Genomic DNA, 18223 nt, shown 5'->3' with positions numbered 1-18223 from the left:
CAAAATTAGTAGAACTAATGATCTGATTTCAACTATTAAGTCTCGTTTCACTTCAAATCTTGATTTTTTTGGGTAGACTTCAGAGAGCTGCTCAACGTCTTCCAACCCACAGGATGTCAGCAGTGCCAAGGCTAAGGAAAGTTAGCAGATAACACAGGAAATTTGGTGGAAGTTGAAGTATGATTGTGCGATTAGTTGAACTGCACTGCAAATAGGCATACAGGCGATATGGAAACTATGGCAGGAATAGTTCCTTAAAGTACAGAAAGGAAGTAGTGGGAAATGTTGAATCAGCCAGTTTCTTATTGGCTATTATCTGCTATGGTGAATCAAAATTTGCAAACCTTTTAGTGTGTGTAGTGGGGAGTTGGCTGTTCTTATGAACAAAGTCTCCAAATGTGCCTCTAAAAGTTGAGGAGCTTATGCAAGAACAATACACTCTCATATATCATGTGGATTAACACTTTTTACACAATAAGTAAGTTATATCTTAACCAACTAGAATTTTTCTCAGGAGCACATGGATGAAGTATGTTCTTCTCAACTTCTAACCTCAGTAAGACGCATGGTTTTGGTCCTTACTCAGCAAAACAATGAGAGCAAAGAGTTTGTAAAGTTCTTTCATAAGCAGCTTGGAAGTATATTACAGGTAAGAGCTTGTACTTATATGACTTACCAGTATGTACCATGTGGTTAGGACTCCCTGCCCACCCCCCCCACCCCCCCATTTTCTGGCATTACACAATTTATTCAAGTAGATGTTCATTCTAGCATCCGTTTGGGATGACGCTGTAATACTTTTTAGGTTATTCCTTACTTAATTAAAAAATACTGTATTAGGCCCTGTGTCTTCATTTAACTTTACCATCTCTAAGGCTTTTTCCAACTCTAATAAAATTTTGTTTTGATTTTTCCTCTACCTAAGAACAACATTTCAAGTTTGGAATGTTTAGAAAGTATTCCTTGGTATTTTCTAAAATAATTTTTTTTCTTTTTTTTTTTTTACCAATCTGGGAAATTGTAGAAACTGGAAACTATTGATAGTAGAGACTTCTTGGGCTGTAACAGTAACTAAATTATGTAATAGTAGTGCTTCCTAACTGGGGGCAGGACTAGCAAGAGTCCTGCTTAGTAATATTCACCTATTGTGTTTTAGCCTATCTTGGACATTAGTTTTAAGTTTTTCAGTACTAAAAAGTTACAAAATTGTTTTTCCCTTCATGAGTATTATAATTCAAATTTGTTAATCATCTGTATTTCTCTACCCACAGTTAAAGTTTGGTATAATCTTAAAGTGATTTGGTTTGTCTTTGAATAGGATTCACTGGCAAAATTTGCTGGCAGAAAACTGAAGGATTGTGGAGAAGATCTTCTTGTAGAGATATCTGAAGTGTTATTTAATGAATTGGCTTTCTTTAAGCTCATGCAAGATTTGGATAATAATAGTGTAACTGTTAAACAGAGATGCAAAAGGAAAATAGAAGCTGCTGGAGTGATACAGTCTTATGCAAAAGAGGTAAATGACATTCATTTTGATATAGAAATAGTGGTAATTAGTGTATAAATGTCCTTTTTGATCTTTATGAGTAAATAAAATCATACTTGACCTCACCGAAGCATTTTTTTTTTTTTTTTGTAATGTGAGTTAATCAGATTATAAGTCAATAACGTAACACCAGCCACTTACTGAATCTCAGTAACAGCAGTGGCTCGAGATCAGGGATGCTCAAGACAGGAACAGGTGGCAGGGGATTGTCAAGTATCTACTTCACGTTATGGCCGCTTATCCAGAGAGAGAGGACTGGGATCTGGCCATTGGCCAGCTGCCTGCCGTGGCTATTGTTAATCACAGTAGATGCCCCAGGAGTGTTAGCACCTCAGCCAACACACATGCTTGTTATTAGTTAGGCCATGGTTGCACATCCCTGTAGCTACTATGCCCTGTTGAATTAGTCTTGATCACATATGAAATTGGATGTTTTTTCCCCTCAGCTGAGGCCTCAGTTCAGTCAGTCAGTTGAGTCGCTCAGTCATGTCTGACTCTTTGCAACCCCATGAATCGCAGCACGCCAGGCCTCCCTGTCCATCACCAACTCCTGGAGTTCACTCAGACTCAGGTCCGTCCAGTCGGTGATGCCATCCAGCCATCTCATCCTCTGTCGTCCCCTTCTCCTCCTGCCCCCAATCCCTCCCAACATCAGTCTTTTCCAGTGAGTCAACTCTTCGCATCAGGTGGCCAAAGTACTGGAGTTTCAGCTTCAGCATCATTCCCTCCAAAGAAATCCCAGGGCTGATCTCCTTCAGAATGGACTGGTTGAATCTCCTTGCAGTCCAAGGGACTCTAAAGAGTCTTCTCCAACACCACAGTTCAAAAGCATCGATTCTTCAGTGCTCAGCCTTCTTCACAGTCCAACTCTCACATCCATACATGACCACAGGAAAAACCATAGCCTTGACTAGACGGACCTTTGTTGTCAAAGTAATGTCTCTGCTTTTGAATATGTTGTCTAGGTTGGTCATAACTTTCCTTCCAAGGAGTAAGCGTCTTTTAATTTCATGGCTGAAATCACCATCTGTAGTGATTTTGGACACTGACACTGACACTGTCTCCACTGTTTGCCTGTCTGTTTGCCTTGAAGTGATGGGACCAGATGCCATGATCTTTGTTTTCTGAATGTTGAGCTTTAAGCCACCTTTTTCGCTCTCCTCTTTCACTTTCATCAAAAGGCTTTTTAGTTCATCTCACTTTCTGCCATAAGGGTGGTGTCATCTGCATATCTGAGGTTATTGATATTTCTCCCGGTAATCTTGATTCCAGCTTGTGCTTCTTCCAGCCCAGTGTTTCTCATGATGTACTCTGCATAGAAGTTAAATAAGAAGGGTGACAATATACAGCCTTGATGTACTCCTTTTCCTGTTTGGAACCAGTCTGTTCCATATCCAATTCTAACTGTTGCTTCCTGACCTACATACAGGTTTCTCAAGAGGCAGGTCAGGTGGTCTGGTATTCCCATTTCCTTCAGAATTTTCCACAGTTTATTATGATCCACACAGTCAAAGGCTTTGGCATAGTTAATAAAGCAGAAGTAGATGTTTTTTCTGGAACTCTCTTGCTTTTTCAATGATCCAGCAGATGTTGGCAATTTGATCTCTGGTTCCTCTGCCTTTGCTAAAACCAGCTTGAACATCTGGAAGTTCACGGTTCACATATTGCTGAAGCCTGGCTTGGAGAATTTTGAGCGTTACTTTGCTAGCGTGTGAGATGAGTGCAATTGTGCGGTAGTTTGAGCATTCTTTGGCATTGCCTTTCTTTGGGATTGGAATGAAAACTGACCTTTTCCAATCCTGTGGCCACTGCTGACTTTTCCAAATTTGTGTGCATATTGAGTGCAGCACTTTCACAGCATCATCTTTCAAGATTTGAAATAGCTCCACTGGAATTCCATCACCTCCACTAGCTTTGTTCATAGTGATGCTTTCTAAGGTCCACTTGACTTCACATTCCAGGATGTCTGGCTCTAGATGAGTGATCACACCATCGTGATTATATGGGTCGTGAAGATGGTTTTTGTACAGTTCTTCTGTGTATTCTTGCCACCTCTTCTTAATATCTTCTGCTTCTGTTAGGTCCATACCATTTCTGTCCTTTATTGAGCCCATCTTTGCATGAAATGTTCCCTTGGTATCTCTAATTTTCTTGAAGAGATTTCCAGTCTTTCCCATTCTGTTGTTTTCCTCTATTTCTTTGCATTGATTGCTGAGGAAGGCTTTCTTATCTCTCCTTGCCATTCTTTGGAACTCTGCATTCAGATGCTTATATCTTTCCTTTTCTCCTTTGCTTTTTGCTTCTCTTCTTTTCACAGCTATTTGTAAGGCCTCCCCAGACAGCCATTTTGCTTTTTTGCATTTCTTTTCCATGGGGATGGTCTTGATCCGTGTCTCCTGTACAATGTCACGAACCGCCATCCATAGTTCATCAGGCACTCTATCAGATCTAGTCCCTTAAGTCTATTTCTCACTTCCACTGTATAATCATAAGGGATTTGATTTAGGTCATACCTGAATGGTCTAGTGGTTTCCCCCACTTTCTTCAGTTTAAGTCTGAATTTGGCAATAAGGAGTTCATGAATCTGAGCCACAGTCAGCTCCCTGTCTTGTTTTTGCTGACTGTATACAGCTTCTCCATCTTTGGCTGCAAAGAATATAATCAGTTTGATTTTGGTGTTGACCATCTGGTGATGTCCATGTGTAGAGTCTTGTGTTGTTGGAAGAGTGTGTTTGCTGTGACCAGTGCTTTCTCTTGGCAAAACTCTTATTAGTCTTTGCCCTGCTTCATTCCATATTCCAAGGCCAGATTTGCCTGTTGCTCCAAGGTGTTTCTTGACTTCTACTTTTGCATTCCAGTTCCCTGTAATGAAAAGGACATCTTTTTGGGGTGTTAGTTCTAAAAGTTCTTGTAGGTCTTCATAGAACCGTTCAACTTCAGCTTCTTCAGCGTTACTGGTTGGGGCATAGACTTGGTTTACTGTGATACTGAATGGTTTGCCTTGGAAACAAACAGAGATCATTCTGTCTTTTTTGAGATTGAGGCCTACCAGGAGGCTTTCCCCCGAGACACCAGCACCCTTTTCTTGACTCTAATCGTAAGAGGAAAAACAGGTCAAGACCCAAAACATAAAGAGATAACCCTTCTTGCAGAAATCTAAAGTAGGTAAAATCAGGCAGGCCACCTTTTTCAGGCTTTTCGTAATGTTTTTCTTCTAGACATAAGTTTCAGATAATTTCAGCCATTACTTAGAGCTTGAAGGAAATAGAACAGGATGATATGATAAAAATGATAGAGAGGACTGCTTTAGATGGCAGAATCAAGAGGCTCCTTCAGGGGAGCTATGGAAAGCTATGGAAAGACAAGAGTTTATAACGAAGATGAGAGGAGAGAACTGTTAAGTGTAACAGTTCCAGGCAGAGAGAACCATTAAGTGTAAAAACTTCAAAGCAGGATTGAGTGTTTTGGGGAAGAGAGAAACCAGGGAGGCAGGAACACTTTAAATGAGGTGAGCCTGTAGGAGATGAAGTCACAGAGGTAAATAGGACGAGTTTGTGAAATCTTAGAAACTGTTGTAGGGACCTTATATTTTATTTTATTCTAAGCATGATGGAAACTCACAGGAAAGTTTGAGAGAGGGGAGTGTCCTAATCTCAGTTAAGATTTGTCAGGCTTCGTTATTGAGTAGGAATTGTAGGTGAGTAGAGAGAGAAGCAGAGAGACTTCTTGGAAGGTTGTTGCAGTTGTCCATGTAAGAAGTGTCTCAGCTCTTATGTAAGAATTGGGTGAGTAAGAAGTGTCTCAGCTCTGAGTGTGTAACAGTACGTACATTAGGATGATTGAGTCAAATGCAGTCTAGTAGTTCAGATGTGGGTAATAAACATAAAGTACAGGCTGATTCTGACTTGTGCATTTTGGTGAATGAAGGGCAGTTTACTGAGATTAGGAAGACTGAAGGGAGACGGGGGTTTTAGAAGGAAAGGAATCAAGATTTTTGTTTTGGATTTAGTAAGTTTGTGATGTTTCTTAGATATCCAAGGAGATGTCAGGTAGACCGTGTTGCTTTTTGTTTTTCTTCATTTAAAAGATTTATTTAATAAGAGTTGAATTTATATTTCTAAGAAAACAGTAATCTCTTTGGATGATGGTTTAAGAATGCAGGATTTGTTAAAGTTTACTGAGTACTTAAGCGTGATAATGAATGATCACCCCTGAATTCTGCCTAACCGATTTGCTTATAGGCCAAAAGGATTCTTGAAGGAGATCACAGTTCACCTGCTGGAGAAATTGATGATGAAGACAAAGTATGTGCTAATTCAGTGGCTTTTGAAACAAAAGATTAAATAATTTTAGTAGCTTTTACCTTAATAGTAGAGAGCAAAGTAGATCATAAAATGTCCTTTCTTCTGACAGAGTTTTATTTTCTTTTAAAAACAACTAAATTTAAAATCATTCTTTATATTTTTTAATTAGATAATGACTTACTAATTTTTATGATAGACTTACTATATACCTTTAAAAAATGTACTTTAAGGAATTAATTACTCAAATTTATTTGTGGCTAGGACAAGGATGAGACGGAAACAGTTAAGCAGACTCAAACGTCTGAGGTTTATGATGGTGACGGCCCCAAAAATGTGAGATCTGATATTTCTGATCAAGAGGATGATGAAGAAAGTGAAGAATGTCCAGTGTCTATTAGTAAGTCTGAAGGCTCTAGACTAGGTTTATGCATTAGTTTTTTACAGATCACTTATTGAAACAGTTTGTTGCAGTGGAATGAATATAGAATTAGGTGTTAGACAACTGTGAATTTCAGTGTGACCCTGACTAAGTTCCCTGTCCTTTCAGCAGCAGTTTCCTAGCACTTACGGGTTTGAAGGTTTCAGACGCTGTATGTGAGGCACTTGCACAGTGTGGCATGCAATAAATGGCAGCTGCTAGGAAAGAAGTGCTGGAACTTTTACTTAAAGTTGTGTGTTGATCGACCTAGGTTTGTCCAAAGCTGAAACTCAGGCTTTGACTAATTACGGAAGTGGAGAAGATGAGAATGAAGATGAAGAGATAGAAGAATTTGAAGAGGGACCTGTAGATGTCCAGACGTCACTTCAGGCTAACACTGAAACTACAGAAGAAAATGAACACGATGATCAGGTATTCCAGTGCAGACTTACACACTCTTCACCATTCTTCCTGTGACACCTAAAAGCACGTTCTTTTTAAACATGCTAAAATCAACAGCTTCCCCATTCTGATTTTCATGAATATAGACTTCTTCAATATCCTTATTAAAATCTAAAACACTTATTTTTTTTTATTCAGCAATGTTTTTACATTTAAAGCACTTAAAATATTTTAATAACAAATCCTGAAAACTATGTGATGACTTTAGATTTTTATTTTTAACTTATGTTTTTTCTAGTTTTACATGGAAGTAGTATGTAACAAAATAAAATCATTCCCCTTCCTATCCTCACCTCAGCCTGCCCCAGAGGCAAAACTTTGTGTGATTTCTTCTGCTGTTTAGCCTCTATCTAAATAATATGTGTGTGTATTTATTTATTCGTGTATGTGTTAGATGTTACCTTTTGAATTCTGTTATAGCAGGTGAAGACTCTCAGGTCACATATGATTCCTCATTTAAGCACGTCTTTTAATTAAATCTATTTTAATCAAATATTTAGATTTAAATGAACCATGCCAATATTACTGGCTGTTGAGCTAAGAAAATAGTGTTTACTGCTTAGTCTTGTACATTTTTTTCACCTGAATTTAAAAACTGTCTCAATTCTTTATTTATTTTCTTTGATCACGTACCCAAGTGCTTGCTCTGGCCACCAGTAGCTTAATAAATCTCTCAGAATTTTCTTCATGAACCAGTCACTCAGTTTTGTCCTTTCCGGAGCTTTCTTGCTTCCTGCTCCATTCTGGGTTTGGCTCTTCTTTAGACCTATAGATAGCTACCAGCTAGGGAATCCCCTCTTTCGTACTTTAAGGTCTCAGTTTCTGGAATCAAATCTTGCCTTTCTCTTCCTTGGTTTATCACCTAATTTTGGTGGAACACATCTTCCAGTCACTCTCTAAGAAAGAGTGCAAAACATATCTTGACTTTTTTTTTCCCCCTGCTCAATGTCTGACTCTTTTAGACCCCATGGACTATAGCCCACCAGCCAGTGAGTAACCATTCCTTTCTCTAGTTGCCATTTTATATTGTCTAAGAAAACTCAGTATTTCTGTGTTGAAAATCATTTCCGCTCAGGTCTTTGAAGGCCTTTCTTAGTTCTGATTTTTCATATATGTCCTTTTTTCTTTATAACTCTAGAAGTTTTTTTCACCTGGAGTTCTGAAATTTTACAGTGATAATATACATTGTTGCTGGTCTTTTTTATTCACTACACTAGGTGTACTCAGTTGTCTTTTTAATCTGTAGCATGTTTTTCAGGTTTGGTAAATTTTCTTTAATTTCTTCCTCACCATTTTCTCTTCTTTTCTTCTGAAATAAATGTTATCAGATGTTAATTGGCCCTATTTTCTCCTTTTCATTTTATTGACCCATTGATCTGTTTTATTACTTTCTGGGAGATTTATTTGACCTTAACTCTATGATATTATTTTTAGTTCAACTGTCATAATTTTAATTTCTAAGTACTTTTTTCTGATTGTTACTTCTTTTTAGCACCCTTTTACTTCATGGGAGCAGTATTTTCTCTTACCCACACATAAAGGCTTTCTCCAAATATCCAGTCTACCTTTGGTGCTGACATTAAAGAATAATACACCAAAAAGCCAGTTGGAATTCTTTTGGGCTTTACTGTGGGGCAGCCAAGTAGATAACTCTTTGATAGAAAATCCTAAATGGCAATTCCTATTGGAATAGTTTAATTTCTTCAAAGTAGGGAGGGTCTGCCCATCTCCTTCTGCCCGGTAGGAGGTCCCTCTCCTTGGCTGTTGGTGTTCTGAACTTGGGTGCAGGGTTAGGGCTGAGAGTCCCACCATTATACAGCCTTGCGCTAGATCTTCCGTTTCATTTTGACACTGTATCCGTTTCATTTGACACATGTCACTCATGCTTTCCACAGCCTGTCCCTTCCACGGTGCCCCCAAGTCTGAGACTCACTAGCTCATTTCCTCCAAAATATAATTTCCAATTTTCTGTTGAGCCTGGGGAGGGAATCTTAAGTGTCCACGTTTTTCTCAAGCAGCTTCAAACAGCCTTCAGCACCACCCCCTTGTCACCGAGTCCCACCCCACCACTCTACTCCTTCCTTCCTAGAATCTGGGGCATCCAATTATGAGGTGAATCTTCAATTTTCTCTCCTCCTACAGATAGCAGTTAGCTTGTTCATCCTTCTCTCCTTTCCTTCAGTTAACATCTACATATAAGCAAGTATCTTTTAGTTTCATTTAATATAGAGTCAGGTCTGAAAAAAATAGTAGTAAAATCTATACTACTCCAGTTCTTTGTGTTATTCTGAAGTTAAGAAAAGTAAACTTTTTAAACTTAGCCATCTTGAAATTGCAACCACAGCCTTCTTGAAACACTTCTAGAAGATTATTTTAAAATTTCCTTGTATGAAGGTCTCAGGTTGGAAATACCATCCATCTCCTGTATAGTGACTATATATTTAGGTCCCACTATTAAGACATTATTTTTTCCTTCTAGGTTCCACAGCATGATTTTGAAAAATCATCAGAAAGCAAAAATGTCCCATCAGAACAAGAACCCACTACTAGTAAAGGTAAAAAAAAAGTTTAAAATTTGCATTTTAAAATTATCTGCAGTGTGTCCTTTATGTGCTTAAAAACAAAGAAATCTAAATTCTTAGCTAATGGAAGTTTGAAGGTATTTTGGACCTGATACATGTCTTTTTTCTCTCCCTAAATCCTGTGTAGAAAATGCTAGGGCTTTGTTTCTGCAAACAGCTGTTAAAGAAAAGTTGATAAATACTTAAACACAAATTTTGTAAGGAAAGTAGTCTGATTATACATTTATACATTTTAGTCTTTATTTGGCGCATTAGTAAAACTTAATGACAGTTGCATAACACTAATGTTAAGACTTTCTTTTGATGACAGGTGACCAGGATAGCACTCCTGTGAAGCCATGTTACCTCAATATCGTGGAAAATGAGCAACCTTTAAATAGCCCTGTCCAGAAGGACACTCTCACTACCATCGACTCGTCCAGTCAACCTAACCCTTTGCCTTTACCTTTAACTGAAATTGAAACCTTGGTGCCTAGAGTCAAAGAAGTGAAATCTGCTCAGGAGACTCCTGAAAGTTCTTTGGCTGGAAGTCCTGATACTGAATCTCCAGTGTTAGTGAATGACTATGTAGGTATCGTGTGCATTTCATTTCTGTGCCCCTCTCTTCATTTGCAGGTTAACATTTCTCATATGTAAACACAACTCCACTTTGCGTTTGGGTTTAGAAACTGTTAGAGCATATTATTTCTCATTCAGACTTATTTTAAACTCAAACAGAAGAGTGATAGTGAACGAAGATGACTATTTCAAAACCTACAATTCTACTTTCATAGTTTTGAGAACCAAAGAGATGAATTGTATGTGGTAACCTTGAGAGAGTTCATTTGACAGCAGTAGAGTCCCTGTCTATTTATAGTGAATGACGAAAAAGTAAGCTAGCAAATTTGCATTTATAATGTAAGTACATAAGTTTAGGTTTTCTCCAGACATTTGTTTCAATTTAATTTTATAGCCAATAGGTTGTTTTTTGGGTCCTTGGGTTGTGTATGTTTTATATACTTTGTCTTGTGGGTAAAAATGAAGGGATTTGTAATAATGTTCTTTAAGTCTAAAGAACATGTTTCACATATTTTTTAATCAACATCAGTTTTCTTCCAAAAGATATGTTTATAATATAATTTCAAAGCTTCTCAGCAAAAGGGGGTATTTCAGAAACAGTAGAAAGAGTATCTTAATTGTTTTATTTGCTTCACTAACAGTAAAATTTTCCATTGAAAACTGTAAAAGTCACTTATTAGGTTTCTTACTGTTATTATTTGATGAGTGCATAGAATTGCTACAGAAGAGATTTGCTCAAAATTTACTTGAAGTTAGATCATAGAAGGTCCTGAAGGATTTTGGATTTTAGGCAGGGAACACTATTAAAGGTCTTGCGCAAGAAAGTGAAATGGTCAGTCAGAGTCACGGATTTTGAAGATGAATCCGATGACTGTATAAGAAGTGTTGTTGAGGAGTCAGAGTTGAGAGTCTCCAATATCATATAAATACAAATTGAGCTGAATGAGAGAGGAATGGGTGAGAAATGTTTCAGGAAAAAGAAGAACTTAAGGTTTCCACTTGGGTAATTGGTAGAGTGATGATACTATTAAAAATCAAAAAACTGGGAGAAAACGCTTCAGGTTTCTGAAAAACAGTGTGAGGTGATTTTTAATAACTTTTGTGAATTACTAAATTCGCACCTCATCTTTCTGTTTGAGCTTCCAGAGTTGATATTGAAAATCTGTGTTTACTTATATTCTTCTGAGTACAGCTCTGATGCATTCTGTTAAAATATCAAGAAATGAGGGTTGTCATAATTATTTTAGCCCTCAGTGTAACTACTACTGTTTCTTCCTTTAACCTGTATGAATGGGCTCTTTGTAAAATGGGTGCACAGAAGCTTCACTGTGTGCCCACTGTTACAAGTGGGCAACCCTTCATGTTGAACTCTAGATTTCTGTTCTACTCATTGAGCTAAATATAGAAGAAAAGCAAATACGACAGAATTACTGACATCTATACACATGTGAGAATCCACTTTATCTCTTGGCATGGATGACTTTGGTTTAGATCCAGAGATAGAGTGGATTGCCTTCATTAAATATAATTTGTTAATCTTATAGGAAGCAGAATCTGGTAACATAAGTCAAAAATCTGATGAAGAAGACTTTGTGAAAGTTGAAGATTTACCACTTAAACTGACAATATATTCAGAGGTATTTCACTCTCTTTAATTACAGTTGTTGTTATATAGCAGATATTGTTAAAATGAAAAATGATTTTGTATTTTTCATTTTCATTCTATAGGCAGATCTAAGGAAGAAAATGGCTGAAGAAGAACAGAAAAACCACTTATCTGGTGAAATATGTGCAATGCAGACTGAAGAATTAGCTGGGAATTCTCAGACACTAAAAGAACCTGGTAAGAGTTAGCAGTTTTAATCATATCACACTGAAAAGTTACTGAATCTTGATACCATCATTTTGTTTTAGTTTTTAAAATGTGCTACTAGTACCTGGAAGATAGAAGCCAAACATTAGAAAGGAAGCATAATTCTGTAAAAATTTTAGTTCCACTGCCCAATTTATAAAATAGTACTATCAGATAATGTTTTCTATTTTTAGTTTTAACAGTGTAATAGATGCACATGGCTTAAGAAAGAAAGCTACAGAGGAGTTAGTGATGATTGTCAAGAGCCCATTTCTTTTAATCATTGGTTTTCAGTTCTTTTGGAGGAGGCCCTTTATATCTCTATATACTATTCTTATAATTTTCCTGAATTTTAAAAATTAGATAATGTTTCTTTTATCCCAAATGAAAAGTTATTTACACCTACCTCTTTTTTCAGTGTTTCTGTTATTTTTGGTTTTTCTGCTACCTTTGTTCTTATAAAGGTACGCATTTTCTAGTTCTGTCAGTTTTGGTCATTACCCAACTGCTTGCTCCTCCCTTTTTCCTTCTCTGTTTGATTTACTCATTTCATACTTTATTGACCTTATTAAACACACTTATATTCTGTTTTTGTAACTATAAAAATGAAATCTTTTATACTTTCCTGAAGATTTTATGATTCATTGCAGAGCCAAGTGATAGTCCCAGGAAATCTGGGAAGATTTCGTTCTTTTGGGTCTAATAGCACAACCCAAGGGCCACTCAGAGGAGAACATTTCTTGCATTAAGGTCAAGGATTTTCTGTTTGTTCATCAGTTGATGAAACTCAAGATTTTTTGTTTTTTTTTTTAAGAAATAGGGTGACGAAAAGAGAAACCATATATCAAACCTTCAGTTAATCTCCCAGTTTTCAGCCCATTCCTGCCTGTTAGGGCTGCAGTTGGTACCCTCTCCCCTGCTGCCCGTCGTCGCGTGTCTGGGCTGCAGCTTCCTCCATGCTGCCCTGCGCCTCCATCTGTTCTCAGCGTTCTGGAAATTTGTTTTTATCTCCTGTCCTCTGGTTCTCTCACAACCACTTCTTTTATTGGTCTGGATTTATTCATTTTTATACTTTTTTTTTTCCCTAATGTATTTTTTGTTTTGTTTTTTTTTGAGAGCAAGTATGTGCTCAGTCTGCCATCTTAAGATGGAAACCCTTACCTATGCCTTTTAAACTGTTGGTGGTGTCGTCAGGGAATTATTGTAGCAAAGTAAGTTTCTTTTGTAATAACTTTATATTAAAATTGAAAGTTTTAAATGGAAGAGAACAATATTAAACTAAATTCTATAAGGTCATATTAACTCAGTAAGTAATTTATAAGGCATTAACCATGATTCTGTTTTTCAGAAACAGTGGGAGCCCAAAGTACATGAGATGTCTCCAGAGGCTCATCTAACTCTTTCTTGACATGATCAATACGTATATGAAAATGGCACTAAATAAACATCTGTTTTAATCTGTATAAAATGTAAATCAGTTTGACACTGCATTTTTGGTAGGTGTGCTAATCTCTGCCCATGGCAGTTTAAAACATCAAAAACTGAATTCTGGACAGATTCAAGCCTTGATACACTGTGGGGTTTTTTTCTTTTTCTTTCATTTTTTTGGTCCTGATTTTTTTCCCCATTGTGATGTTTAGTAACATAGAATTTAAAATGTAGTTTTAAATAAAGTTTGGACTTATCTGTAAACTATCTTTTTTGAAAATTATGTTGAATTCTATACAGCAAGTCACTGTTCTATATAATTAGGCTGTTCAGAGAAGAGCAATGGTCAAGAGTTAAAGAAATATACTATTTATTATAAAGCCCAGCCTTCAGGCCAGGCTTCCAAATAATGCCAGTGTTGCTGCTATTGAGTCTGATATTCTTTTAGATACCTGCAAGTCTTATTCCTTTGCAAGAATAGGGCAGGTTATAAAGGTATCCAGGATTTCTGAGAAGTTATTATAGAATATAAATATTCTATTCAAATTGGATAATAAGTTTAGAATACTTGTCCTTAGTACCTAGAATTTACATAATTATCTATTAGATAAATATTTTCTAGGATTTCAATTCATATCTGTGTTGCCTCAGTTTAAACGTTAAAAGAGAGAACATTTTCTATAATTAGAGAATATTTCCGCTTAAACAAGGAAAGTAACATTGCGATTACTTTAAAAAGGAAAACCAAGCTCTTTAAAGTAAGGATTAATAGAACTAAATTTACGTACCAGAGCACTAAGGTTCTATTTGCTTTTGGACAACCTTGCTTTTTGAGACGATAATTTAGGCCAAAACGTAGCAGTTGTCTCTGTGTGTAGTGAGAGAGAAGCAGGTGTGCAGATGAAGTACTGTATGGAGTAATGAGAATTACGTGACCTCTTTATCACTAAGCAAATCAGCTTTTCAAAGGTGGTGTACTTGTAGATCCCATCTTGCCGTATATCGAGTTAAAGGCTTCACGAAGCCAGTTAACAAGTCAACTTTACAGACTGTTCCTTGAATAAAATACGAAGAATTAGTCCAAATTAGTCTTTTAAATTTGTCAACAGTTTACTGAAATACCCCATAAAAAAAGAATTTGGTTGGTATTCCTTCGAAATTCTTGCCTGATACTTCAGTGTAAAACTATAATGTCCAGTCAGGGAATATTAAATGAGGATTTCCTTCTGAGGACATTGACTATATTGTTCTGTAATTTAAATTAGGTGAAACATATATCTCCAACTTTATTAAACTTACTCAGAACACTATCATTCCAGAAGCAGGAATTATTCAATTGGCTTGACTTCAGGGAAATTGAAGCATAGTAGGTATACATATATATTATATGTATACTTAAGTTCTAGATTTGTTTTCTAGACTCTACAGAAACTTCATTTTGATACACTCAAGCCAAGCCTTACACATTAAATATTAAGACTGTCTCTCTCTCTGCATACAAATTAAAGATGGGATACAGTGGAATCGTTGTACTTAGATCTTAAGTTATTGTAGTATCTGTGAACCTTATCAAATTTGTTTATTTGACTTAACAGCTGTTGTAATCTGGTCTTTTGTTTTCTATTATAGTAGATGATTTAGTTTTAAGTGCTTGAGAGCAGATAACTTGCTTAATATGTTTTTCCCTGGTAACTGTTGCTAAAGGGTTAGGCATTCAATATGTACTGTTGTCTTAATTTTTAAGTTAAAAATTTGGTTAAAGGTAAAAGAGGAAGAAAGGTCAAAATAAGTGAGAGAGAAACCTAGGCAGGTTGAAATAATGCCTACAAGATTGAGCTCACCAGACTGTGCAGCAGGTACTCTTTGTATTTTTAACATTCACTTTGGGTAAATGCTTTTTCACTGTTAATAAATGTGTATCCTGCATACAACCCTGAATTGCATTTTCATTTAAATTGACAAACTCATTTATGCTTTAGAATTTATTCCAGATTTTTGGCTTATTTGACAATTTTAAGTGTGTTTAAAAAAAAAAAAAACTCAATACAAACTATTATATATAGAATAGAAAACAATAGGGTTCTACTGTATAGCACAGGAAAGTATTCAGTATCCCCTAATAAACTCTAATGGGAAAGAATGTGAAAAAGAATATGTGTATATGTATAACTGAATCACTTTGGTGTATGTATACCACACACTAACACTACATTGTAAATCAACTATGCTTCAATTAAAAGAAAAAGAAATGAAAGATAATGACATATCAACCAGCCAGAGAGATTTATTAAAGTAGAAACATTTTTTACAGTGCAGCTGTGCTCTTTTTTTTAGTTACATCTGTCTTACATACAGTGTACAGAAAATCCTCATGTTTACTCAAAATTAGATTGGTATATTTCTTGTTCAACTTTCTTTAATATAAAAAACTCATTTTTAAAAATCTGTCAAAGAAATAACTGGCTCTGGGTTTCACTTGTTTCACTGTACAAATATGGTTGCTCAGTTGCCTTGCCTGGAGGAACCAGCATTTCTTGTTCTTTCTGCACAACTCGACGTTTTAATGTTCACTATCTTTACACATCTAGTTTTTTCCTCATATTAACTAGTCTCTCTGGCTGACCCACTTTCCATTAAAGGAAAAAGGAACACAGGAAAATTCTGTGCCTACAAATGACTGATTCATATATGAACAGAGTTTTAATTATCTTATGAGTTCATTTCATCTGCCCAGACTCAGAAATATCCACAACAGAATATCCTTCAGGCCAGCAGTTTATAGAAAGCTATTGATTTATTTGAAAACTAATCACAGCATGTTTCAGTATAACAGAGTTCTGTTCTCTCACATACTTAATATATTTCTTGCATTATGACTTTTCCTATGTGTAGTTATCCCAAGTGTACATGTCTGGCAAATCACATGTAATTAACTTAATATAAATAGTATAGTTATAATATTAAGAATATTAATCAGAAATATTAATTAGAAATCTTCACCTTTAATGAGCTGAATATCCCAGAGTATAGTTGCATGTTTAAGGCCATTTTGTTAACCAAATGATATCATGAAAAGACTGAAAATTATAAGTGCTATACCAGCCCACAGTGGTAGCATTCAGCATTGGTGTTAAACCTCACTCTTTGTTAGACTGTGTCCATGTATATACATTTCAGGGTTTTTTCCATTTTCATTCCCCTTTCATCTGTCTCACAGTTGATACTCAGTATATCTTCCTAGAAGGTATGTGTATAGGCATATCACACTCTTGACAGATGAAGTAGTGCTTGTGGAAATGCTTTGATGACAAGTGCCATATAAATGTCAGGTATCATTTACATATTCATGTTGGAGAAAAGAAAGATCAAAAAAAAAGGGGGTAAGATTCTCCTCAAGCTTATACAGCTCAATAGTGAGGTTTTTGCTTCCTTTTCGGTGTGCTAACTGACATAATTTAAAATCTATTTCCAAAACAGAGTTTGTTTTTTTTTTCCTAATTTTATTTTATTTTTAAACTTTACATAATTGTATTAGTTTTGCCAAATATCAAAATGAATCCACCACAGGTATACATGTGTTCCCCATCCTGAACCCTCCTCCCTCCTCCCTCCCCATACCATCCCTCTGGGTCGTCCCAGTGCACTAGCCCCAAGCATCCAGTATCGAGCATCGAACCTGGACTGGCAACTCGTTTCTTACATGATATTTTACATGTTTCAATGCCATTCTCCCAAATCTTCCCACCCTCTCCCTCTCCCACAGAGTCCATAAGACTGTTCTATACATCAGTGTCTCTTTTGCTGTCTCGTACACCGGGTTATTGTTACCATCTTTCTAAATTCCATATATATGCGTTAGTATACTGTATTTATGTTTTTCCTTCTGGCTTACTTCACTCTATATAATAGGCTCCAGTTTCATCCACCTCATTAGAACTGATTCTTTTTAAAACTACTTACCAGAGCCTTTTCTGACATGTTCTGCTTATATACTCAAGTAATTTTTCCTTCTTTTGGTAAAGAGGCAAAGTCTAAAGAGCCTTCATTATAATGGATTTTAGATGTGGAGTTTTCCCACAGTGTCACTTTCACCAAGTTATCTTCCTTCTACTACTACATTTTATTTACTCTTCTTTCTATTCCTTCACTCTTACTATCCCCAAATCACCCAAAATGTTTAATAAGACACAGGAAGAGTAATTGAGTTTGTACTACAAAATTAGTATTTCAGATAGCTTTTTGGTTTTTGTGTTTGTTCTTTACTCAAGTGTAATTTACAGTATTAGCTTCAAGTGTGCAACATGATAATTCATTATTTTTATAGCTCATACTCCATTTAATGTTTTTATAAAATACTGGCTGTCTGCCCTGTGCTGTGCAGTATGTTCTTGCAGCTTATTTACTTTATAGGTAGTAGTTTGTGCCTCTTTATTCTCTACCCCTGGCTTGCACCTCTCCCTTTCCTTCCCCTCCTGGTAACCACTAGTTTGTTCTCTATGAGTCTGTTTCTATTTTGTTATACTCATTTCTTGTATATTTTAGATTGTACATATAACTGATAAGATATATATTTGTCTTTCTCTGACTTATTTTACTAGGCATAATACACTCTAGGCTCATCTGTGTTGTTGCAAATGGCAAAATTTCATTCTTTTTCATGGCTGTGTGTAATATGCCATCGTGTGTATGTGGGCATGTGTGTACCGCATTGTCTTTACCCATTCATCTATTGATGAGCATTTGGGTTGCTTCCGTATCTTGGCAATTGTAAATAATGCTGCAGTGAACACTGATGTGTGTGTGTCTTTTCAAATTAGTGTTTTTGTTTTCTTTGGGTATGTACCCAGAAGTGAAATTGTTGGTTAATATAGCAGTTCTATTTTTTGTTTTTTGAAAAATTCCCATACCATTTTCCATAGTGGCTGCAAATGTGCGTTCCCACCAGCGGTGTACACGGTGTTTTCTCCACATCATCAACAACACTTATTTGTTGTTCTTTTTGATAGTAGACATCCTGACAGGTGTGAGGTGATGACTCATTGTGGTTTAGATTTGCATTTCCCTGATGGTTAA

General features: G+C 36.2%; 1 protein-coding gene across 21 annotated transcripts in view; it reads left to right on the top strand.

Moving 5' to 3' along the window:
- PCM1 (pericentriolar material 1) overlaps positions 1 to 15081 on the top strand; it is a 90895-nt gene extending 75814 nt beyond the window's left edge. For 8 of the 21 annotated variants that reach the window (XM_027529875.1, XM_027529874.1, XM_027529872.1 and 5 more), the window contains 10 exons: positions 515 to 649; positions 1319 to 1516; positions 5788 to 5850; positions 6112 to 6247; positions 6540 to 6700; positions 9210 to 9285; positions 9623 to 9879; positions 11415 to 11507; positions 11599 to 11713; positions 13071 to 15081. In XM_027529875.1, the coding sequence (XP_027385676.1) occupies positions 515 to 649; positions 1319 to 1516; positions 5788 to 5850; positions 6112 to 6247; positions 6540 to 6700; positions 9210 to 9285; positions 9623 to 9879; positions 11415 to 11507; positions 11599 to 11713; positions 13071 to 13096 (1260 nt within the window). In that variant the 3' untranslated portion in view covers positions 13097 to 15081. Of the gene's footprint in view, positions 1 to 514; positions 650 to 1318; positions 1517 to 5787; positions 5851 to 6111; positions 6248 to 6539; positions 6701 to 9209; positions 9286 to 9604; positions 9880 to 11414; positions 11508 to 11598; positions 11714 to 12838; positions 13028 to 13070 lie in introns of those variants that run through there. The other 13 variants (XM_027529869.1, XM_027529864.1, XM_027529860.1 and 10 more) reach the window with 6 other exon arrangements.
- Positions 15082 to 18223: the final 3142 nt, after the last annotated feature.

The sequence above is a fragment of the Bos indicus x Bos taurus genome, chromosome 27, assembly GCF_003369695.1.
Source record: "Bos indicus x Bos taurus breed Angus x Brahman F1 hybrid chromosome 27, Bos_hybrid_MaternalHap_v2.0, whole genome shotgun sequence".
NCBI classification, from domain to species: Eukaryota; Metazoa; Chordata; class Mammalia; order Artiodactyla; family Bovidae; genus Bos; species Bos indicus x Bos taurus.
This window is presented reverse-complemented; position numbering and strand designations above follow the sequence as displayed.